We start from the raw sequence: 26,258 nt of genomic DNA, 5'->3' as shown, positions 1-26,258 counted from the left end.
TCCACCCTCTATTTCCAGCCTGAACTCAGGTTCTAGTAGCTCATTTGCTAGCTTCCTGTATTGATATATTCCTGTCTTGTTTCACCTGTTATCAACCCATCTTGCCATCTCATTTATCCTGACCTTGGCTACGAATTCTGAACTTGTGCTGCCTGCCCCAACCTTGTACTGTCTAACTATGCTTTGGTCTCACCCACCTGTACCCTGTACCCAAGTCTCTGACACTCTGGTCAGCTGCTGCAGTCCAGAAGACTGCCCTGGAGTGGTATCTAGTGATCTGGTGTCTACTGGTGGCCCAGCCTATCCTCACCATTAGAGGATCTAGTGAATACCTGGTAGACACTTAGTCACGTCCCTCCTGGCTAAGCCCGGTCCATGGCACAGTTGGTCCACACTCATCGGTGTTACAATGTTCACCCCTGTGTTAAGACAGATCAGGGGATTTTATATCATCCTAGACATTGAGCTCCCCACATCCTTGCCACGGATGCTCACATCATCATTTTCCAGATCTTCAAGCCACATAAGGACTTGGAACAGAATACTACTCTCAGAGCCTTAAGTTGATTTTCACCCTGTGTTATATTTTTTACTGATGTCTACCTTATGGCATATATTAACGCGTCCAAATTATCCAATCAATCCTCAGATTACATTGCTTTTAAGTTACCCAAACAACACTACGAGACCCACTCTACAACACTGTCCCATCAGTAAGCTAAGAAATGTGCAGTGACTTTTCTATATTTTTAGGTGTAAGATTAGGGATGCAATCAGAAGGGTATCGATTCCTTTCATTAGTGCCTGGTAATAAGATGCACACACCTAAGTACCCATGCAGTTTTTCTCATACAAGTGCTACATAGGTTTTTCACAGAAAGCACTCATATGTATAACATTGTATGGGGCTGTTCAGATGTCCGTTTTTTACTCGGACCAATTGGTTTGCACAAAAGCACGGTGAAAAAAATCGGACATCAGTACATCACTCAGGTGCCATCTATGTGCTATCTGATTTTCACGGACAGTCTGATAGAAGAGGCTTGAGAAGCCTTTTTTTTCATCTGAAAAAAACTGATGTTAAATACTGACACTGACTAAACGCTGATGAAAATCTGATTAAAAATGTGATGGCACTAGGACCTTCTTTCTTTCATGTGAAAAAACAGACATCTGAATGAGCCCAATGGCAGACCATGATTAACATTTATTATCTATCCATGGGATGAAGTCCAGCGGTCAAGCCATCTCCGATGTACTACCTGTTAGGACTTGGACCAATGTTATACTATGGGGCAGCACTGACCAGCATTACGTAGTGGTTTGCAGCACAAATTGGAAGCCACTCACCCTTTTAAGTCTATGGGTGCGTGGAAAACATCAGATTGCACTCAGATAACAGACGAGTGTACACCGATTTCCGTGGACTCACACAATGGAGAAGATGGATCACACTAAGCTGACACTGATCAAACTCGGATCAGAGTTTGATCGGAGTGTCATTAACATAATCGATCCAATTCTCTCGGAGGAGAGAATCTACGCTCGTGTGAGTGAGCCCTTATCATCAATCCCACTGATTGTAAAAACATGATCTGGCCTTTATAATGTAAACAAGTAGAAGGATAAAGAATGGAAAAAATACTTTTATGTTTTCTGTTTCTTAAATGGTCATCTTGGTGTGAGCTTTCTTAATGAGGAGTCAAATAAGTTTTTTCCATTCTCCATTTCATTGTAGAATTGTGCCTCAAGGTCTTGTCGTGTTGTCTAGGTTAAATATTATAATACATGGTCACGTCCCCAGTTGTTGTTTTTTTTTTATTTCAGTGCATCTGCTTTGTGGGAAATGATTTTTCTGTATTTTATGATTATTTCCATCCTGGGAGTAAATAACATTATAATAAATACTGCATAGTTTTAGTTTTACAATTGTCACATTCTTTACGTTATTAAGATGACTTTTCGAATAGTTTTTGACCTGCGCACCATCAATGAGTGCCCAGTTTAGTCCGCCAGGCAGGCCAGTGCTAGGCTATAAAGCAGCTTATTATTGTGTAAGGTAATATTTTCCTTTGGATTGTGTCATATGAACATGGTTAGCAGCTCCAAATAAGAGTGAGTCACACACCACGCTTCCAATGAGGCCTTTGTCCTCTTCAATTACACATGAATGTAAATCTAATTGTATTTATGGTTGGACTTCTCATTGCTTTGCTGTTTAATCTAATATTGGAATAACATCTTTAAGTTGCAGACCTTGGAGGCAGAGTTTTATGGTTGGTCTTTGGTATTCTATGAGCAAAAAATATGCGGGGAAAAAGAATGTATCAAGCTCTAATTAAAGTCTTTAAATAAAGCCATCGTTACAATGAGCAGAACATTACAGAAAGGGACGGGTACAGGTTTCGTGTCCTTGTAGCAGTTATTGTGGTAAAATTAAGAAATGGCTTCCAACCAAACCAGACTAAGGCTAACTACCTTACATGGATTTATGGGTTCCAGTTAGATTAGTTACATTATATGAATTGGATAAAAAAAATACAATGCTCATTTTAGTTTATTGCTTTCTCGGGAGCTTGAAAGTATATAATTTAATTACCAGGTTAAAATGTTTTAACATACTATGTCAAATGGTATATTTTGCTTTGGCCATCAGTTGCAACTTCTGTATTTTTTATTCTATTTTTTTTCCGCTACAGATGGAAAAGTAGCAAGGGCAGAATTCTCTATAATCATGACTTATTAAAATAATACATAACAAAGCAAATATTGAATCAATAAAAAACAGAGCCACATGAGGTCAACTCAACTACATCCATCCACTTATGAAAAATATCAGTGGGTTTGTGTGTGGTCACTCTCCATTGTAACAAATGCAATTTAGTTAATACCAAGTCCTCTAACTTACTTGGCACTATTTTTTTTTAAATTACTTTTCATTTCATTGAAGTGTGGTGCTGCTTGTACCAGTCTTTCTATATTGGCATCTGGACCAAAACAATCACATTAGGATTGGTAGTGTCCTATTTACAATTTGGCAAGAGAGGAAACGTAAAGCGCAGTATGGTCTTATCCAGATTATACAGAATGGGAAAACATGGTATGCTCAAATGGTGGGGTTGTGTGTGATACAACTACTAGTATTGTGAAGGTAACAGTCGTTGTAGCATCCACGGAATATGCTGTAGAGATACCAGGGAGAGTCGATTTGCCCTGTTCTGCTAGATTGTCAAAAATCAACATCCAAGACCAAGGATGGATAATAGTGACATAGTTACGTAGGTTGAAAAAAGACTTAGGACCATCAAGTTCAATTGACCTTTCTCCACCAATTGTACATTTCGTCAATTTAACTATAACCCACAATGTTATGTGTAAAGTGGCTTATTGTCAATGTGTTTCAAAGTCAATCTGACTCCTTCTTCAGGACAACCACATGTAAACAAGTAGAGATTAGAATGGGAACCGGTAGAAATTGACGTTACACCGCCATGTATTTGAATTCCAGGATATTTATCGCCACCCTCTTCTAATTCGTGAGCCATAAAGACTGCATGACCATTCATATTTTCTTTTGAACACTGCAAGACCCAAGGGAGGAGTTTGCTACATTACCTTGTATCTAAATACCCTGCTGAAGAATAGTTAGTACCCCCTGACACTCCACACCGGGTGCATATGCCATGGTTTTCGCCAGCTTTGCTTTTCTATATGAAAAAGGAAAGTATGGCTATTAAGCAATATTTGCCTTGATGCGATGTGAAAAATAAAAATTACCTATTGCTTTAATCATATTTTTGTGTTAAAATAATATTTTAAAAAGTTTTTGATTTTTTTTTTACATTTTTCATATCACTATGCATATTACAAAGAAAATCAAGCAAACAAAAAACAAAACAAAACAAACAGAAATATTACAATTTTTACATTGTCCTTTAAGGCTTATACTAGAGATTGATACTTCCTGATCATTAGAGAAGATTTTTCAGAAGTCTCACTATCATCACAGGGAGGACTTCAGTGTAACCTAACACTTCTATACACAGCTGATAAACACAGGATCCACCAATCACAGTAGGTGATGTCAGAGCTTAACTGTTCCCATTCCATTCATAGTGATTTTTGTCCAGGTTAGAGCATACTCAGATTGGAAGCTCAGATGGCTTCAAAACATAAAGTTTGAATCAGTCTATTGCTGAAAAATCAACAGTTTTTAAAAATGCACGTGGTATAAAAACTTAAGTAAGTAAGTAGAGTTTTCCAAGGTGAGAGGATCTTTTTAAATAATGAGTGCTTTTCTGTTGATACATTTTCTTCAACTATTATGAGTACACAAACGATGCTTAAAAAGGGGCCACCCTACATTCACCACATGTCCCTTTCCCTTGTCCCTTGGCAGTCGACTTCCTATATATAACTACTATAGATTCTGATATTGTACAGTTTGCATACAAACTCTTTTCCACTTGTTAAACAGATGATATGTTTTCTGTCAGAGAGTAGCTTAGCTCTCATCACCGAGGTCAGAAAAAAGCCACGATCCAGGACAAACACACAAGCTCTTTGTACACTCTAATAATCAATTCCTTCTTCACTTTTGTATACATAAAGACTGAAAGTTGTCAGACCCTTGAGAATTTGCTTGGATTGTCCAGTTTTTAATCTTTTTTAGTCAACTTAAAACTGAACCCTTTTATTCCTTGGGAGTCTCCGAGACGTTGATGATAATGTTGTATCATGTCCATCTCTCGGGAATTCAGCTTGTCATGATTTGCAGATATATTGTGTGAATAACTATATTTGGGTAAAAATCTCAAAATGACGTTTTGAGATTTGCTTAAATTAATGACTAAAGAGATTTGACTATACATATTAAAATGTTTTCTATGGTGTTACAGAGGGTGAATAATACCGCTATACAATAAACAACTTAATGCCACCACAGTACCCAAATACTTGAATTTCATAGTTCCTAAATATTACTCTCATACAAGTAGTTCCAATAGTATTTTGTGAACACAGTGTGGTAGAATGTGTTAAAAAACCCTGGAACTTTTGCCCACCGATCTTGAGCAGAGCTTGTGTGGTGCTGGATTGATGTATTTAGGTCTTGAACACATGATGCACCATCTCAAAGAAACAAGAGGACTAAAACTTATCAGCTGTATTTGTCAATCACAGATACCATATTTTGCTTGGCATAATTTTATTTTTGTCTGAAAAGAAAATAGATTTTTTTGGCAGGGACGTACTTCACAGTTCTTTGCCAGCTTTTGTATTGTTTTGTATAGAATTTTGACTCTGATCTCAAGTGAGGTGTTTGATCTTGGGTCTCTGGGTTTTTCTTTACCACTGATCTCTCAAAAAGCAGTTTTCACATCAATTAATATTTATAAAACGTTTACATGTTTCCTTAGTTTTACACTTTATATGAATTCAATTCACTGAGACTTAAAATTAATACTTGTCAATCTCATCATCTATTGATCCCTATAACAGACGTATGTTTAAACGGGCAGACAAATCATGGCTCCCACGTGAAATGCCTTTTTTATTCTGGACATGTCTAAAAACGATGACTTTAATCTATTGATTGTTGGCATTGCTCAAGTGTGCACACGGCGGAGTCCTGGATTACTGGCTCTGTTGTATTGAGTGGCTCACATCTATCTCCTTTCTATCAAGGAGTTTATTCCAGTTTTTGGCGTAAACTGAATCCAAAAAGAAGTAAATTGAACACTATTTGTAAGAGCGGGTATCTAAGTATCAGGAGACAGAATGGCCAACAACTATAATGCTGCATTCACACATCGGTATGTCCTGAACAAAGCATGCGCCGTGATGCATGGACTGTCCGCAGGTAGAGAAGGAAAAAGAGGGAGAGTGGAACTTCCAGCAGCTTAATAAAACAAGGATTTTATTTTTATTTATTATTTAGCAAGCCATAAAAAAGGCACAGGGTTAAAAAAGCTGATTTGTGTCTGGTATCCAGGACACCCCTAATCCTCAAACTAAGGCCAACTGACTAATTTGACAGTCTCATATAAGTCCTTAAGGCTGTTAAGTTCAGGTCAGGAGACCTGCGGACAAGGCTTGCTCGGACCGTGACAGACAGAGAATTATTACCCACATCGGCATATGGCTTGGTGAAGCACGGAACTCGTGCGGTCACACGTGTAGTACTGATGAGAAAAAGGAGATGTGTTCAAGCGTCTTTGAATCCAAAAATGTATTAGAAAATGCTTCTTAAAAAAAACATGGCAATGGCAAAGTTCACATGACAAGATATATGTACCGGTGGTTACTTTTCCATTGCCATTGTTTGTTTTTTTTAAGAAGAATTTTCTAATAAATTTTTGGATTAAAAGAAGCTGGAACACATCTCCTTCTCATCTGATCCATGCTGCCTGTGGTTAGGGTAGCATAAATCAACTGACAGGTTCCCTTTGCTAATAAGTTAGGCACAATGGTCTCCACTGATTCTTTTTAGACTGACAGATACAACATTAGTCTTGATTAATCTGCTTCAGTGTATTAAAAATATTTCCCCTTAGAAATAATGATTTTAGGATAGACTACTGAGTTCATCAAGCATTCAACAGTGTCATTCCTGTAAGGGAAAACGCAGAGCAAAGGGACCCTATGTGAGATCGTTAAATGGGCGCTATGATTTCTGATGGCTCAATCTGCATCCCTCAGCTCCTTTCGTGACTTTTTTTTGCAATACAACATTAACTGTAATCTATGAAATTCATTAATGTAATCTCCTTCAATCTAATAGATAGTAAGAAGCTGCCTGCTCTTTATAGATGGCTGCTGTGCCACAGAACCGGTTGCATATATAAGTATGCGGAGGTGCAATAAAGGCCTCGTGGACCGATCATAAAGCCCGATCATGATTCCATATGAAGCAGAGCTGTAATATGGTGTACCATGCGTACCATGTGTAATACAGTATGGTGTACCAAGCGTTCCTGTCTGGTAGATGTCGTCGATATGGTAGCATTTATTTATTGCTATGAGATTCAGTCCTAATACTCATAAGAAATGCATCTGTCATGCATCGCGGGCTGAACAGATGAGAAGAAGACCATTGTATAGTTATTGAAATATTATAGAACGTATAAGACCTGGGGAGTTGTCATCATCTCACCGTCAGCCTCATGTAAGGAACATACTTGTCTATCAGAGAAAAATCGATATATCTGCATTTATTCACTGCAGAGAAGTCTAGAACTGCCTGACATTCATCTCAATGTATTAGTCATCTTTACTTTGGGCACTTTCTGGTATTTGTTTGCCAGATTTTACATGTCTCTGTTAAAAGGAAAGCAAGAGGCCTTTCTTCAGAACCCTGTTCTATAGACAAATCACTTTTTTTTAGTTTAATTCTGTTCAAAGAAATGTCTTCTATACTATGAGCCTCAGTAGTTTATGGTGGAATACCTTTCGGTAATATGGGCGAGATGTCCACTTTTACAAGTGAACAATGGCTGACACTTATGAGAGTGCTGTGGCTGGCATTACTTTAGGGGCACTGTGGTTGGCCCCTAAAGTAATGTACATTGTATAATGCAGCCATTGATTCACACCTTCTAAATAAGTATTTTTGGAAATACCTTCTGCAGCCATATGTGCCTGTGAGCGGCGCTATCACTGCTCGCTCAGTCTGCATCACTTTACCCTGGCAGCTGCTCCTGCTGACATCCGCTGATGTCATATCAACTTCCGGACTTCCTTGATTCACCCAGTCGTGCCCCACCTGATTGACTGGGCTTTGGGTGGCGTTTCACCGCACAACCTAGTATTCCAGTGCTCACTTGTGGCCAATGAAAGCAGAGGAGAGAGGGAACGCATGCACTGGATACTGGGATGTGATGTGCGGTGAAACGTGATGTGGGTGGCATGATGCTGCCTGAGCGAGCAGTGATAGCGCCGCTCACAGGCACGTATGGCAGAAGGAGGTATTTACAAAAATACTTATTTAAAAGGTGTAAATCGATGGGCACATTATACAACGTAGTGGACCACCTCTTTAAGGATACTTGATTCAAGGGTATTATTTTGGGCTTTTTGGAAACACATTCTGATATCAAGATGATTTACAGCAAATGCTATGCATGATGCCACTGGATTACATTCATCTTTGGAGAACCTATTTTGCATTAATATTTACAGTCATGTTGACACAGACAACAGGTTCTAGGGTGCCCACAGTAAAACTAAATAATGGGGTCCTACACAATGATAAAGGCTATATTCACATGCTGTGTATTTGCAGTGTTTTACCAAAACCTGTTTTCTTGGCAGTAAACACACTGCATTCAAAATGCAGGTTTTGCAGTGTTTTTACTGCTTTTTTGTGCATTATTGCTGTTGGGTTTTTTTTGCTGTAGACTACATGTGTGATATGTCTACAGTACATGTTTAATAAAGTTAGTTTTAGTCATCAAAAATGCAGCAAAGCACTGTAAAACCTGTTTGTTGCATTTTTTGCACTTCCTCATTGCTACCTATGGGTGAAAAAAGCTGCAAATATGCTTCAAAATCGCTGAGAGAATTGACATGATGTAGAATTCAAAAAAAGTGCCATGCTCAAATAAAAAACAATGTGCATGATATTTCTTACTTCTGCTAGCATTGCAAGACACAGCTTCTTTTATGCAGAAAAAAAGCAGCAGAAAAAGCAGAACACTGCTTGTGAACATAGCCTAAGGGTATATTTACATTGGATCATTTAATAGCCTGAGTACACAGGTAGACTGTGGTACATGATGTGCACTGAAGGATATGTAATAGATCATTCAGCATTCATTGGCTGCAATTGTCATCGCCAGCACAGGTCCTGTTTACATAGGAAGATGTGTTGTCGAAAACGATGATCTTTTGGGCAAACCAAAAGATCCTTTCACCTGATGAATGAGCGGATTGCTCATTTGTTGGGTGATCGGCAGCCTGTTTAGACGGCATAATTGGAAAAGACTTTGATAATTCAGTGTAAATGTACCTTGGCTGAAATTTTTGGGACCACTGAAAAATTGATTGTCTACATATAGGACATTGCAAGAACTTTTGTAATCCACACGGCTCCTTTTATCACGAGACTTTGGAAGAATCTACTTCTAATTCTTGACGTATTTCTCCTTTCACACCGACACTTGTGTGGTTTGTAAGAGATCTTAGTATTAACAGCTTTTCCAAACGCAGCAAGAATTTTAAGATCGGTTTTGGAACTGTTTCGTAGCTCAGAAGTCCCCTGAATGTTTATTAGTCAATTATACCCCCGTATTTATCCCAATCCCATTTACCCAAGCCATTTTATAAATAGGTTTTATCCATGTATTGCACTTTCATATCAGAGCATGAGGACATTATCATCAAAATGGCTTCTTTGCTTGCAAAGACTAATTTAACAGGCATCTTTTAATTTGCTTCACTGCTTTGTGGTCTCTGACACTGTACATTATACATCACATGAGGAGAGTTAGGATAGATTTATCCATCGCTTCAGGATAATGGGAAAAGAACATAAAACTTATGCTCTTACTTGACTGTGTATTAGGAGTCATATTTTGTCTGCTGTTCTCTTATGGAAGCCATTTAATGGATAGCTGTCAGAATAGTCTACTTTCAGCCGTCAATGAATTTTAGCACCTCAAGCTGTTGTAACCCTGAGGGCAACGTATCCTCTTAAATATGTCATTACTACCTATTTCCCATTTTGCTCTATGCCCTTGCTTCTTGTTGTGGGAACAGTATGATAGTATGAGCGTATATTGTCCAAAATAGTTGCAATATCAAGCAACTTCATCTAGAAATGTACAGCAGCAGATCATGTCGACCATGACCATTCTATGGGAAGGATTAAGCCCCCCATAAACACTAGGCTAATGTTGATATCGACGGGTTGGGCTGATAATATAATGTTCATGGGACCACTGGACAATTTATTTATGGGGGAAATATTGACCTGACATGTCCAATTTTCTACTACCAATCATATTGTCTCAGAGATAAGCCTCTGGCAGACATGTCTGGCAATGGCTCTCTCATAGAGACCATCTGAACAAGCACTCCTGTGTATGGGGGAGCCACTCATGATGGCTAGTTGCTTAATGATCGTCTGAACCACCTAGTGAGTATGGTGGGCTATACATTCATCCTGCTATGTCTTATAACAACCCTTCTGTTCATCATTTTATGGTTGAAGTAGTCACTCAACTTCCCTGAGTTTTCTAAAAGCTGCTTTTCTTGGGTACTTACACCTTGCTGCTAGTGTCTTCCATGTCTGAAAACACAATCCTACCTTTCTACAGTAAATCCCAGTCCCTTGAACACCTTTTTAATGAGAGTGCACCTCAGTCTAGCCCCGCATCTTTGAATTTTGAACTTTAAGCTCCTGTAAGCATCTACAGCTTACATAATTTTGTTTTGAACTGCCTTCGACTTGATCTCAGACCATTACAACTTGATGGATGAACACTTTGTAAGAAGATCGACGTTGTGCAAGCCTAGAGTCCACCAGGGTCTTCTCGGATGTTATCTTGATAGTATCAAGCCATCAGGTTGCTGCTCTTCCTCTTCACCTTGTTCCTTCTATTCTTCTGACCATGATGTCCTTCTCCAGTGTTTGTTCTCTAGGCAAGTCGTAGCTTGATGATTCTTGCTTCGAGTGACATGTCTGGATTGATTTGATTCAAAATTGAATTGATTTGTTTGTTCTATAAATCCCCATTTGTCAGGATAACTTTAAGTCCCTTGCTCATTCATGGAGAACTTGTAGACAGACAGATTCCTTCATACTGGACCATTTAGGCACCTACTAAAACTATTCTGTAAGAATAGTAGTAGAAGTATGCAAGCACCTGCACTTTGTTTCATGGGGTAGTATTATAGGTATACCTATCTACACAGTGGGTTAAACCATTAGGATTTCTTTAAGACTTTTGTTTTTAAAGTGTTTTCAGATTATACCCAAATCAAATTTTAGAATTGTTTGCAACAATTCTGCTGCATGTGAATATACCCTAATAAGGCTAAAAGGGTTTGCGCACATATGTCAGATATGCAGCAGACTTTTTGCCATGAATTTGCCTCCGTAATGTCTGCTTTGTATTACAGAAGTAGCAAATTGAATGAGATTTTAAGATTTGAAATTCACAGTTTATCAATTTATGCTGCAATTTATTACTGCATTTTAAAAATAATAAATATCTTCACCCCCAAAAATTGGTGCAGAACTATTTTCCGCTGCAATTTTGCTACTGCAGAAATTCTACAGTGGATAATTTCTGAGTAAAAGTAACTTAAAAATGTATTTAAAAACAATAAATTTGGTGTATGTCTGTAAATATCAACTTACTATAGCCATTGTAAGGATGAACACAAATTTTCTAGTTTCTCCTTTCAAAAAATGCAACAATGTTAAAGGAGTTGACTTGGAGTTTTAAATCGATGGCTTATCCTTAATCATCAATATCTGATTGGTGGGGGTGCAACATCTGGCACGGCACCCCGCCGATCGGTTGTTCCCAGCGCCAGTGGCAACTGGATGTGCTGAGTTGCAAAGCTGCACAGCGCCGTTAACTGCACGGTGGCCATGGCTAGGTACTGCACCTATTGATTCAAATAAGGGGTGGATGCACAGTAACCAGCAAAGGTCACTATTCCATTTACAGAACTCAGCAAACAACTGATTATAAGGGTGTCGGGTGTTGCACCATCCATCACCAATCAGATATTGATGACCTATCCTAAGGATAGACCATCAATATAGAAGTTCCAGACAAATTCTTTAACCTGACTACACTGTATATTCACGTACAGTCAAATATACTATATGGGCTGCAAAGAATTGGGTGACAATTAGCTCAACAGGGAAGTGTCCCTATCCTTTCATATCCTGCCCCAGTGCTAACACCTGTGAAGTAGGACTTGTCTGATTTGGCAGTCATAATTCAATAGAGAATTATTAGTTTAGAGGATGGCAAGCACATTTTTTGTACTGCTATAAGATGGTATAATGCAAGGATTTATATCTTACATATGGAAAGGCTGGCACAAAGTCATATGTTTTAGCCTTGCTGGGTCCTGAATGTCTTTTATTTCACATGGAAATTGCTAATGACCTACTGCGTGTCTATGAACACACTATAAATTGCTAATTATTTATAAAAAACAGGACTTTAGTTGGAAAATATGTAGAAGCGTTCCAAGTTCACCGCCCTATTATGATGTCACATTTGCCTATAATGCTGCATTTTATAACTCATCAAGACCTAGGTCTACCTGTATAGTACAAAATGGCTCATTCATGCCAAGCAGTGCCAAAGGCAACTAGCAATTTCACAGCACAGAGATGGTTGGCAGCATACACAGGGATTGAAATAAAGTTAAAAGTACAGCGTTTAGCGTTTAAGTTGGTGGCATATAATTATAATAGCTGTAATTACTGCAAGTGTTTCATACTTCACATCCAAGCAGATGGAGTCCATGAGAATGCGACTATCCTAAGTGTACGGGTAGAAGTGAGCAGAATGCTCGGACTGGGTATTATACTCGTGTTGTGATGCTGGCTTCATTTTAATGTCTCTCATACAAGTTGGCATTGTGAGTTGTACAAGGCAAGTCTTGTCCATGCTGCTTACTTCTTAATAAGGAAACACAGCATTTTTGGAGCCGAAGGCGATTTGACCATGGCATGGTGTATGTTTATTGTCATGATCATCCAAGCCGACGAAACTGAACTATAAGGGTGGAACAGATGAAATATTAAAGGAAAAGATAGAAGTTACATTATTTACCTTACATAACACGCCTCAAATATTACACATGTATCTAGGTAGTAAGCAGAGGCCGCCAGCACACAATGACTGTTCAAACTGAGCACTTTGAAGGGTAAATAGCCCCAATAGAAATAATACCATTTGTGTCCAAATCAGTTGCTTTATTCAGCAGAATTTGTTCTTTATTCAGTTACGCTAATGAGGCGCGTGGTGCACCCTTGGTGTGGCCAAGCCATTCAGTGAACCTTCCTATATACTTATTTTACATCTATTTCCGTCATGTTCTTCATTGATTGACAGTTTTGGCTTTAGAGGAGCCAAAATAAGTAACATTGGATGGCAAACAAGTAGGTAGGAAAGTGCACTGAAGTTTTCGGCCACGCCAAGGTTGCACCAAATGCTTCATTAGCATATCTGAATTAAAATATGGCTCTGCACACTAAGGGTACGATTATTTTTAGGGCTATGCCTCCTAATGTCCTTTGTACTGTCAGGGAAGTAACAGAAGTTATAGAGTAAATGCAAAATTGTAAAATCCTCTACTTGTGTTCTGATCATATATAACTATTAGTGATGAGTGAGTATGCTTGTTGTTCGGGTTTTCCTGAGCATGCTCGAGTGCCCTCCAAGTATTTGGGTGTGCTGGGAGATTTAGTTTTCGTCGCCTCAGCTGCATGATTTGCGGCCGCTGGACAGCCTGAATACATATGAGGAGTCCCTAACAAACAGGCAACCCCCACATGTATTCAGGCTGTCTAGCAGCCACAAATCATGCAGCTGCGTCGTTCATCACTAATAACTATATTTTAAATCTATTTTCTGGATATGATTAGCAGGACAGCCATGAAGACAGAAATGCTGCACTGTGAACAGCAGATCCAGAGATTTGTTTTACAGAAAAAATAATAGAATACACTAAACAGCAGAATAATCATTGTCTTCTAAAGGACAATGTAGTGGGCATGCTCTGTGCACTGTGCAGAGATCACTGCATGGAGGAGGAGAAGGATTGAGGCTGCATCTTTACCTATAGTCAACAGTGTGGTCCTGCGTTTTCTGCCTGAAGATTTATAGTAAATTGTTACCTTTCATTGTAATTCTGATAATAGGTGACTGCGGACCTGGTCACCATGTAACCACGCACATGGATGGGGTCATATTGAGAGTGCTTAGTGGCTAGTGTGAAAACTGCACAATGTAATGACATGGACGCATGCACTGTGAGTGTATCCTCAGTGTGACATCACATTATGCAGCTGGTCATGTAACCGGCCCATAAGCACTCTGTGTGCAGGCGTCGGCATCATATATATACTACAAGGTATCCCAATATATGTATAATTTGTTCTTGTTTGCTCAGGTGTTATTCATGTATGTCTCATTGTACGCTTCTCTGGTTGGTTTTCTGGGTCGTATATGCCAGACTTAATACCCCCAAGCCTCCTGATGAAGCATTTGTGAAACGCGCGCCGGGAGTGCTTGGTGGGTGAGCCTCTCTGCTTGTGCTGCCATTGTGTATACTGCCACATGTTATTTTTGATGTTTATCAGATCACTCATTTTTTCTTGACATGCCATTCTGCTTCTATTATGCATATTCAATCATTCATTGATTATCTTCCATATTACTGATTAGGAGCATTCTTGTTATCATTAAGGTTTTTATCTTCTGATTCATCCACCAACATGTGACAATGTGTCTATTGTGTTGGAATATATATGACTTATTGTTTTAAATCATTTTTGTAATAAGCCTTATTGTTCTTCATTTTTTATCATTATTGGTTCCCCTCTACATTAACATGGAAAATAATAATAATAATAAAAAAAAAACATCTTAGCATCAAAAAATATCTTCAATGTAAACATTAGATTTGAAAAACAGACTATTTTTTTTGATCAATTCCATCCTCTTATAGGGAGGGAATGACTTTTCAGGAATAACTTTTCTACTTAGAAAAAAAGGCACATGGGAATATAATTCAGTATATAACATGAAGTGAGAGATTGAGATTCATGGTTTTGTATTTTTGGCATTTTTTTTTAAATGTAGTGGTTTCATAGAAAAACGAGTGCTTTGATAATGACATATTCAGCATATTCAGCGGTTCTTACTAGTTACCGGTTCACAAATATAACATTTCATTTGTATGTGGAAATGTAAGAGCTGAATTCATCATTTACATTAACGTTCTGAATTCAGATGATGTAATGGAATTCGATTCAGTGTCTTGTAAAACCACAGATAATGTTACATCACCATTGTACCGAACAGCAATCTCATTTCTGATACATCTAATATGATCAGCTCTGCTAGATCTGGATAGTCTTGTGAAAGCTATTGTTCTCTGTTATCAGTATTGCCACGATGTGGGCTTCTGGTGCTTTATTGAAAGAAAATTTGCCAGGCATTTAGAATGATGACTTAAATATTCTCAGAGTTTCTTTTGGAATATAGCTATTTTTTTCTAGTAGATGGGCAAAAATGACATGTTAATGTTTGGCTGGGGCAACAAGAGGACATATATTGTTTGTTATACACACTGTGGGAAGGAAGGTTACATGGTAACATAGTCATATTATCTCCCAGTGTTAAACCCAGTCCCCTGTGTTGTACATATGTGACCTTTTTCATCTTCCGTTGCTTATTTAGCACCAGCATACTCTTCAGGGCTGTACAAAGGTTGTCATTGCTCAAATCAGATCTTTTACTTTCCTTTACAGGGGTAATCCCATCTCGAAGATCCTATCCAAATATGCAGTCAGTGTACTATTAATAATAACAATAATAATATTAGCAAATAAATTAATTTAGAAATGTAGTATAGTTCTTCTGCTTAGCTATATCGCATACCCCAATGTGCAGGCTATTGCAGTAATTTAGGTATCCATTGTCACAACCACTAACAACTGTCACTATATGAATGGTCGTAACCATGGATACCTTAGCTACTGTAGTGACCTGCATATAGGGTAAGCAACATAGCTAATCAGAATAACTATGCAACATTTCTAATTTGAGATATTTGCTAATATAATTATTATTACATTTACTATATATTGGGATATGATTACCTCTTTAAATCTCCTTCCTATAAAGTTAAAGTGATTGCGATCTGTGACAAAAATGTATTTCACAGGTTGTTAAATGGTTAAAAGTATGGCAACTCATATTACTTTTTGAGGGTGGTAAAGTCACACATATTTATAGTGCTAATGGATTTGTGCAGGGATTTCCCAACAAAGGCCAGAAGCTAAAGTTGGCGAAAAGATTTGTCAATCACAGCATCTAATCTGCAGTCCACAGAAAATGCTAACAATGGGGGCAATACATCACTGTTCAATATTGATAAATCCTTTTAAATTAGCATTACAACATTTAATATTGCAACATAGGCTATTTAAAAAAATAATGAACTTTATTTCAAAAAATAATTCTGGTGCCAGAACTGTACCTGAACTTGAACCAGAACCTGAACCCCATTGAAAACAATTGGTAACTGAACTATTGATCTGGAAAATTCTCTCTCTGTCTCCAACAGACTTTCTCCGGAACTTCAAACATTGTTACCCACTTCTGGGAAAAGTCTGTGTTCGGTGATTTGTATTGGACACTAACTGTTCTGTATAAACTCCAAACTTTTAAGTTCAGGTTCGCTCATCTCTAGAAATGACAGCTAGAACCAGGGCCGGATTTAGAGTTTCTGCTGCCCTAGGCACTTTTAGAGCTGCCCCCCCCCCCCCCCATCGGTGAGTATGACACTATTGGCAGGGACTTTGGCAAGAATCGCTGATGTGAAAGTCGCCTTTTGCAGCAGATGGGGCAGTTTTTCTGCATCTGCCACGTAACGGATCACTTACGGCAACACTGCGGTTGGCCTCATTCATTCCCTATGGTATCTGCGGCACTTGCCATGATCTGGCAAATGTGGTACCATACCTCCGAACTTTTGAAGAAGGGAAGGAGGCACAAAGTGTGCGGCGCGCATAGCGCGCCGCAGCAAATTTTAGGCCACGCCTCTGACCACACCCATTTCACAACTAGTCACACCCATATCCACGTCCCAACCACAGCCATATTAGCACTGCTGATCACAATGTTTTATATACAATAATTATAAACGAAAAAATATGGCCACACAGTGCTCCATACTGTATAATGGCCACACATGATGCTCCATACTGTATAATGATCCCACATGATGCTCCATACTGTATAACGGCCACACATGATGCTCCATACTGTATAATGACCGCACATGATGCTCCATACTGTATAATGGCCACACATGATGCTCCATACTGTATAATGACCACACATGATGCTCAATACTGTATAACGGCCACACATGATGCTCCATACTGTATAATGATCCCACATGATGCTCAATACTGTATAACGGCCACACATGATGCTCCATACTGTATAATGACCGCACATGATGCTCCATACTGTATAACGGCCACACACAGTTCTCCATACTGTATAACGGCCACACATGATGCTCCATACTGTATAATTGCCATGGGCCACACATGATGCTCCATACTGTATAACGGCCACACATGATGCTCAATACTGTATAATGGCCACACACAGTTCTCCATGATACTGTATAATGACCCCCCCTCCTGTATGCATGGCTCAAACTCCCCCCCGTATGCATGGCTCATATTCACACACCCCCCTGTATGCATGGCTCATATTCACACACCCCCCTGTATGCATGGCTCATATTCACCCCCCCCCTGTATGCATGGCTCATATTCACCCCCCCCTCCTGTATGCATGGCTCATATTCACCCCCCCTCCTGTATGCATGGCTCATTCACCCCCCCCTGTATGCATGGCTCATATTCACCCCCCCCTGTATGCATGGCTCATATTCACCCCCCCCTGTATGTATGGCTCATATTCACCCCCCCCCCTGTATGTATGGCTCATATTCACCCCCCCCCCTGTATGCATGGCTCATTCACCCCCCCCCCCTGTATGCATGGCTCATTCACCCCCCCCCTGTATGCATGGCCCATTCACCCCCCCCTGTATGCATGGCTCATTCACCCCCCCCCTGTATGCATGGCTCATATTCACCCCCCCCCTGTATGCATGGCTCATTCACCCCCCCCCCTGTATGTATGGCTCATATTCACCCCCCCCCCCTGTATGCATGGCTCATATTACACCCCCCCCTGTATGCATGGCTCATTCACCCCCCCCCCTGTATGCATGGCTCATATTCACCCCCCCTGTATGCATGGCTCATATTCACCCCCCCCTGTATGTATGGCTCATATTCACCCCCCCCCCTGTATGTATGGCTCATATTCACCCCCCCCTGTATGTATGGCTCATATTCACCCCCCCCTGTATGCATGGCTCATTCACCCCCCCCCTGTATGCATGGCTCATTCACCCCCCCCCCTGTATGCATGGCTCATTCACCCCCCCCCTGTATGCATGGCTCATATTCACCCCCCCCCTGTATGCATGGCTCATTCACCCCCCCCCTTCCCTGTATGTATGGCTCATATTCACCCCCCCCCCTGTATGCATGGCTCATATTACACCCCCCCCCCCCTGTATGCATGGCTCATTCACCCCCCCCCCTGTATGCATGGCTCATATTCACCCCCCCCCTGTATGCATGGCTCATATTCACCCCCCCCCCTGTATGTATGGCTCATATTCACCCCCCCCCTGTATGCATGGCTCATATTCACCCCCCCCCTGTATGCATGGCTCATATTACACAGGAATGCAGGACTTGGATGGCGTGTGGGAAGTTTGCCAGTTAGCCAGACCGGGACCGCTCGGTTCTGCTACATCTGCGCAGCACTCACCTTCAGGTGCCCGTTGAAGTCGTGCGGGTCCCGGTCCGGCTGACTGTCATGCGATTCCTCCAGCGTCAGCATCGGGGCAGAGGAGCGGCTGAACTCGTCCATGAAGATGCGAGCGTCAGCCTCCTCCTTCTCTAGCCCCATGCCTCCTCCGAGCTGCAGCGCGAGAAGACACTTCCTGGATGGTGCAGCTGCTCTCCACGCCCCCCCCTCCCTGCTATCCGCCCAGTGTGAGTTGTGACTTGTGAGTATTGTCTTCCGGGAGGGCAGGTGGGACTCGGAGGAGGGGGGCGGGGGGAGCGGGGGGGGGGCGGGGGGGCGGGGGGGCGGGGCGGTCATTCGCTTGTGACCTGGGGCTAAAAAAAACAAAAAAAAAAACAACCTTGCTCAGGTGCCGCCCCCCGCAATGTCGCCGCCCTAGGCACGTGCCCTCGAGTGCCTAGTGGCAAATACGGCCCTGGCTAGAACTCAGCTGGTGAGTTTGTCTTATATGCTGGAATGCAACTTTAATGGCTAAACTAAGGATAACAGGAACTGGGATAAATAATACTAATGTTTATTTTTATGTAGCGCTAACATATTCCTCAGCGCTTTACAGTTGTATGTCTTTAGAATGTGGGAGGAAACCAGAGTACCCAGAGGAAACCCACACAAATATGGGGAGAACATACAAACTCCTTGCAGATGTTGTCCTTGGTGGGATTTGAACCCAGGACTCCAGCGCTGCAAGGCTGCAGTGCTAACCAGTGAGCCACCATGCTGCCCGAAAGGAGGTTGTTTGCCAAAATCTCGCCAAACATGACCCCATCCATCTTCCCTTCAATACTGTGCAGTCATCCTGTCCCCTTTGCAGAAAAGCTCTCCCAAAGAATTTTGTTTCTCCTACCATTGCTTCATAGTTCGGATGGTGTTCTTGGGGTTGTACTGTTCCTTCTTCTTCCTCCAAACATGACGGGTGGAGTTGATACCAAAAAATTATATTTTGGTCTCATCTGACCACATGACCTCCTCCTCCTCCACATGCCTCCTTTGGATGATTCAAATGATCATTGGCAAACTTCAAACGGGCCTGGACGGCTTAGTGTGTTACTAACAATAATGTTTGAGACTGTTATCCCAGCTCTCTTTAGGTTATTGATCAGGTCCTCCCATGTAGTTTTGGTCTGATTCCCAAGCTTTCTCAGAATCATCCTTACCCCACAAGGCAAGATCCTGCATGGAGCCCGAGACTGAGGAAGATTTACAGTCATCTTGTGTTTCTTCCATTTTCTAATAATTGCGCCAACAGTTGTTGCCTTCTTACCAAACTGCTTGACTATTGTCCTGTAGCCCATCCCAGCTTTGTGCAGGTCTACAATTGTGTCCCTGGTGTCTTTAGACAGCATTTTCGTCTTGGCCATGATGGAGAGGTTGGGGTGTGATTGAGTGTGCGGACAAGTATGTTCTATACGGGTAATGAGTTCAAACAGGAGCAATTAATACAGGTAATTAGTGCAGAGTAGGAGGGCTTCTTACAAAGAAAAACAACAGGTCTGTGAGAGACACAATTATTGCTGGTTGGTAGTTGATCAAAAACTTATTTCATGCAATAAAATGCAATTAATTATTTAAACATCATACAATGTGATTTTCTGTTTTTTTTATTTTTAGATTCTGTCTCTCACAGTTGAAGTGTACCTACGATAAAAATTACAGATCTCTCCATTCTTTGTAGGTGGGAAAATACTTATTTTCCCCACTGTATATATATATATATATATATATATATATATATATATATATATATATATATATATATATATATATATATATATATATATATATATATTTCTACATATATATTAAATAAATATATAGGCAGTTAGTATTTATCTGCAGCTGTGTATACATTTATCTAAAATTGAACACATGTAGCTTGTTTCCAGATTTTCTTTTCTTCCTCTTCTGACGAAGAAGTGCTAATAAGTGCTCTGGTATGTTGAACCTCGCAGATACATTTTGGATATTTAGGAAAATTGAATGTAAACACTTTAAATATACTTACAAGAAAATTACCCTGTGTGCAAAGCTCACAAAAAGCTCTTAAGTACAGTCCTAGCTTTCTCTCTGCAAAAAAGAACACTCTTTTTGTTTCTTGCAGTGGTGCTACTTTGAGGCTGAATAATGCCTCCTTTAAATGATACATTTTTCTGCGTGCGGTTCTGACCAAAATTATAGTTACTCCCGATCTTGGAATCAGATCTGGAGTTTTTTCTGCTCTCTTGTGTTTCTCTTTATACTCTCCTGTAAATATCGCCTTAGCCTTTAATTAAAGAGAGCCCCTTTTAATCCTCGGGTCTTCAAGTTTCAATTAAATGGTGCCACTTAAGTGTGAGGTCTTTATGGAATTTGTAACATAGGCTTAATAATTAATAAGCACGAGTAATTGTAACAAGCCTTACTGGTAATAACAGGCTCCCGAGGAGACCACAAATATGTTTTGTGCAACTTGGATTTTATAAACTAAAAGCTCTCGTCCCATCAACACCTTTTTAACTATTAGTGCAGATGGACTGGTTCCTACGGCCACAACACATAGGTATACAGAGCAGCAACAGCCCTGGCGGGGTTAACATATTGATTAATTATTGATGTTCTGCAAAGTTGTAAGAACATTAACCAAACTAGTACGAGATTATTTCAGTAGAACCCTAAGCACAAGCCTCCTGATCGTCTGTGTTGTCAATACAACTATGTTGATATTAGATCATTGGAAAATTGACCATAAACAATTCTTTAATGTATATGATTGTTTATTTCTACCATTTAATGTGTATAGTAAATATAATAAGGAAAACCCGGGTGACATTGGGTGCGTAAATCTCTTGAGGGGGCGTAGAAGTGCAGGCATACATTAGAAGAAGATTTATTTCACTTAATTATAGTGCTTTTGATATATTATAAAGACCAGATCCTCAGCTCCAGAGATAGATAATGTACAGTATTACGGGAATGAACAGGAGCTAAGAAAACCTGGGGCCACAGTTATTAGAAAAATACAGATCAATGGATATCCACAATGCAGTATTATGAAAAATCTAAATAAATGATTTATGTTTAAAGTGTTCCTAACCCACTATATTCTTTTATAGGAATCATTAAAATTGGCCGCTGGAACCCACTGCCCCTCAGTTATGTTACAGATGCCCCAGATGTGACAGTATCTGACATGCTACAAGATGTCTACCATGTGGTCACATTGAAGATCCAACTACAAAGGTGCGTAGCTGCATTTAGGAGGGAGCTTTGGAATAATATTAGATAAAAATGTTTGATACATTTATAAAATAGAGATTACATTTAAAAAAATACATTCCTCAACATAGAAATTGTAACAATAAGGAAAAGTCGTGGAATTATGGAAATAACAGGACCGATAGATATGTTAATGATTTGAAAATAATAAAAAAACTAATCAAGACATTTGGATTTATTCAGTATCGAGTAACAGAGCCACCCGCAGAAATAGAGAGAAAAGACACAAGCGCCCCTAGGCTGACACTGCGTAGTACCATAGGGGTGGGGTATGAGATGTTGTTTCAAATCAAACTACAGATAGGAGAAAGAGCTCCGTTCAAGCCAGGAACATGTAATTAAACTACTTGAATCTATCTGGAGTGTGAAACCTTTCATCCTTGATAGCAGCACATTCATTTTTAAACATCTATTCTCTAATCTATATCTACACTCAGAAATACACGCATTTACAGATCTTGGCTATTATCATTAAGGTTATTAATGGTTGCATGAAAGATGTTCAGCCACGCTGAATGTAGTTGGGCACACAAATCATCAAGATCCACTGCTGGCAGCTCACTTTGCAGTTGTCAAACAATTATGTGAGTCTGAAATGTGATTGATTGGAAACAAATCTGGAGATGCGGTAAGCCATGGTAACATGTTTAGGCCACACCGGCTGCTTACAGTAGCACAAGCAACATGTGGCTTGTTGTTGTCATGTTGAAAAATGGTTCTTTGGAGAAATGTCTGCTCCACAGGTTCTATCTCCAAATTGATGTAAAGCCGAGCTTTTAGTGTACCTGGAATAAAGACTAAAAGGCTATGGCTACTATACATTATGGCACCTCACATCATAACCCCAGCAATAGAACTGTTCGATCATAAAGGACTTTTTATTACTCTCACTCCATTGCTGTCAAAGTTTATCATGGTGCAGAGCTACACAGATGCTGGAATGGAGTAATGGAAGCTGGAACACAGGTCGTTTCTCTTCAGCAATCTTCTTCAGAGTACGACTTTTTTTTTGGACTCATTAATAGTCTGGAAACCATGTGTGCAGGCCTTAACAAACCTATATCTTACCAGTCCTACTCTTGTGGCTATGATGTGGCACAATGTATGGTAGCCAGACCTATCTAGTCTTCATTCCAGGTACACTAACAGCTCGGCATTACATACATTTGGTGATTTGGTGGTGGAACCAGCGGTCCAGCCAAAATGTACTGGTAGCCATTTTTCAACATGGCACCACCAGTCTGTACACTACTCGAGCTTTTGTGAACATCCTATGTGCCCAAGTGCATTCAGCGTGGAAGAACATTCCTCACCAAGTATTAACTTCGGTGATAGCCACCAAGGCGTGTAAACGCATGTGTTTGTGCTTGTATGCTCAATACTGAATAAATCGAGATGTTTTGTAAATTTTGTTTCCATTTTTTCATCATTTGCATATCACTAATATGTCTATCCATCCTGTGATTTCCATAATTCCACAACATTTTTGTTTTGGTCTTGCAATTTCACTGTTGAGGAGTGTAGCACAGTCACCAGAATAAATAAATCCCAATGACAATGTGTATGGACAAAGGGCAGCTCAGTAGGGATATTACAATATACAGACAGCCTCTATTCACATTTTTCGCTGATACACTAAAGGGAACCTGACAGCAGATTTGTGCTGCATGTATCACAGGCAACATGCATCAGATGCAGGCTGTGTTTGTTGTAGAAACATACGGTACTCAAACATACTTTGAAAAGCTGGCAGGTGGTGACTATATTTTGCTGACTAGTCCAAGGCGTTTGACTGGTGGTTTCTTCTTACCTTGCCCCCCTAAACTGACAGGTGTGTGTATAAGGAGAGACCTGTCAATCTAGGGGAGCGAAGAGGAGAGAAACTGCCAGTGATCTACCTCTGACTGTCATGTTCCCATTCATTCATGTTGCATTGTATAGTATTATGTTTTATGTTTATTTTCTCATCTTGTTCTTCTTAGCTGTTCGAAACTTGAGGACTTGCCGGCAGAACAGTGGAACCATGCTACTGTCCGCAATGCCTTACGAATGCTGCTAAAGGAGATGAATCAGAGCACCCTTGCCAAAGAATGCCCACTATCTCAGGTCAGTTCTCTTATCTATATACACAAACACAGGAGATTGCTGTGAAATTAGAGAAAAGAAAATCCAAACAGATTGGCATTGATTATTTCAGTGTTAGGGCCTCCATAAATATTAGACAAATGTTGGCCGAACCCAACAATATCGACAGGTTCATTCGACAGTTTAATTTGTATGGGGGTGCAGGCCGACTGATAGTCGGGAGAGATGTCGATCGCGCATGTCCGATTTCAGACTGCTGATCATATTGATTTCCCGGTGATAGTGCGCTGGCCACTGTCAGTAGGCTGAACATTCGTGCATCCGCTGTAGTGGAGCGTCAATAAAGATGGCTGTTGTCCGAACGATAGGAGCATCGTTTGACCTATAGTCATCTAATGTGTATGAGCTAAGGCCTCATCCAGACGTCCATTTTTCATTTGTGCGTTTCTATCCTTTTTTTTCAATTGTAGAACACATGTCCAATATAATCTCTTTTTTTTTTAACAATCCTACCAGCACAATAATGAAACTCGTATGAGAGAAAAAGAGGCATTTGAATGTGGCCTTAGAAAGAGACAGCTTTATAATAATTATGCAATAATAATATACTTGGTTATTCTGTCCCAGCTTCTCTTTGTTGTTCTACTTTGTTGTTGCTCATCGCAACCAATCACAAATGAAAAATGAAAGCTGAGCTATGATTGGTGGCTATGTGGGACAAAGTCAGCTGTTCTTTTATACAGGTTCATCTGTATATGCTTAGACATAGATGTCCATTTATGTGTAAGGCTGTTACAGGACAGAGGAAAAGTCTGGGTTACTTGTAGATGGAAATGCTTGAGTGCGTAAGCAGCCGAGTCTTTGCACCCACCAGATAGCGGGCAAACATCCCTTTCATCTGATAAGGGTTGGGTTAACTCTTTTGCTGCCTTGGGTTTTTCGACATTTTGTGCCTATGGTGGGCAAGACAATTTTGGCTCTTTTGACATAAAAAAACTAAATTATAAAATAAAAGTTTGGTAGCAAACTCCTGTTCTTGTATATTTCATGAAAGTAAATATGTGGCACATTGTCAAAATGCCACTCAACACTTTATACGCCAAGCCACCTTCATGCAAAAATGTATAAAAATTTATATTAGTGGCTGATCGACAAGGGTCACATGAAAGTATAAAAAAACTGTACAATTTTCAGCCAGAAAAGTGGGACGATTTTTCTCGCTGGTCATACTGACTTTCATCCAGTAAGGCTGTGTGCACAAGTTGTGGATTTTTCGTGTTTTTTCACTATAAAAGCGCTATGAAAACGCATAAAAAACGCATACATTATGCATCCCATCATTTAGAATGCATTCCGCAATTTTTGTGCACATGATGCGTTTTCCCCCCCCCCAAAAAAAAAAGCATCGCGGTAAAAAACACATCATGTTCATTAATTTTGCGGATTTTTCACGTTTTTCCCGCTCTTTAATGCATTGGGAAGCTCCGGAAAAAAACGCGAAAAAAACGCACAAAAAAGGAGTCAAAAATGCCGCAAAACCTTGAGAAAAACGCATGCGTATTTCTTGCTGAAAATGTCCGGTTTTGCTCAGGAAATTTCTGCAAGAAATCCTGAACGTGTGCACATAGCCTTAAGTGTGACAATTTTTTCTCACTTGTCTCCCGTGTGCTGTGCAATCTGCTTTTTAACTCAGCAGCTATTAATCATTTACAGGACCATTTACAGTTTCCTAAGTTACAGAATTGCAATGTATCTGTAAAAATCAAATGCCATTGTGTATGATATCCAATTTTTGTTCTCGCACCCATTCGATTTAGGAATGAAATCACAGCATGCTGCAAATTTGTCCTCACGCTGACTACAGAAAAAAAATACACAGATCTGCAATGTCTCACTGAATAAGATTGATCCGACTGCAGTCCCTTTTTTCATAGGATTGCACTCGTTCGAGTTAATATGCTCCTGTGGACAAGCCCATAGTGTGATTTTTCACATGGAGTAATTGGAGGATAAGGGTATGTTTCCACATTCAGGAAACGCTGCTTGTTTGACGCTGCGCAGAGCCGCAGCGTCAAACACGCAGCGTGCAGATGTTACAGCATAGTGGAGGGGATTTTATGAAATCCTGCCTCCACTATGCGTGGTAACACGCACCCGGCGGCCCTGCGATTCCGGACATGCGGCGCGTCTTTTTAGATCGCAGCATGTCCGTTGTTCGTTTACCTTGCGGCGACGCTGCGCCGCCACAAGGTAA

At 40.2% G+C, this 26,258-nt stretch overlaps 1 protein-coding gene across 3 annotated transcripts in view; it reads left to right on the top strand.

The window, feature by feature from the left end:
- Positions 1 to 26,258, top strand: part of SATB2 (SATB homeobox 2) — a 238,710-nt gene that overhangs the window by 53,742 nt on the left and 158,710 nt on the right. For all 3 annotated transcript variants that reach the window (XM_077272132.1, XM_077272134.1, XM_077272133.1), the window contains exons 4-5: positions 21,757 to 21,883; positions 23,902 to 24,025. In XM_077272132.1, the coding sequence (XP_077128247.1) occupies positions 21,757 to 21,883; positions 23,902 to 24,025 (251 nt within the window). The remainder of the gene's footprint in view (positions 1 to 21,756; positions 21,884 to 23,901; positions 24,026 to 26,258) is intronic.

Source organism: Ranitomeya variabilis, chromosome 7, assembly GCF_051348905.1.
Source record: "Ranitomeya variabilis isolate aRanVar5 chromosome 7, aRanVar5.hap1, whole genome shotgun sequence".
NCBI lineage: Eukaryota > Metazoa > Chordata > Amphibia > Anura > Dendrobatidae > Ranitomeya > Ranitomeya variabilis.
This window is presented reverse-complemented; position numbering and strand designations above follow the sequence as displayed.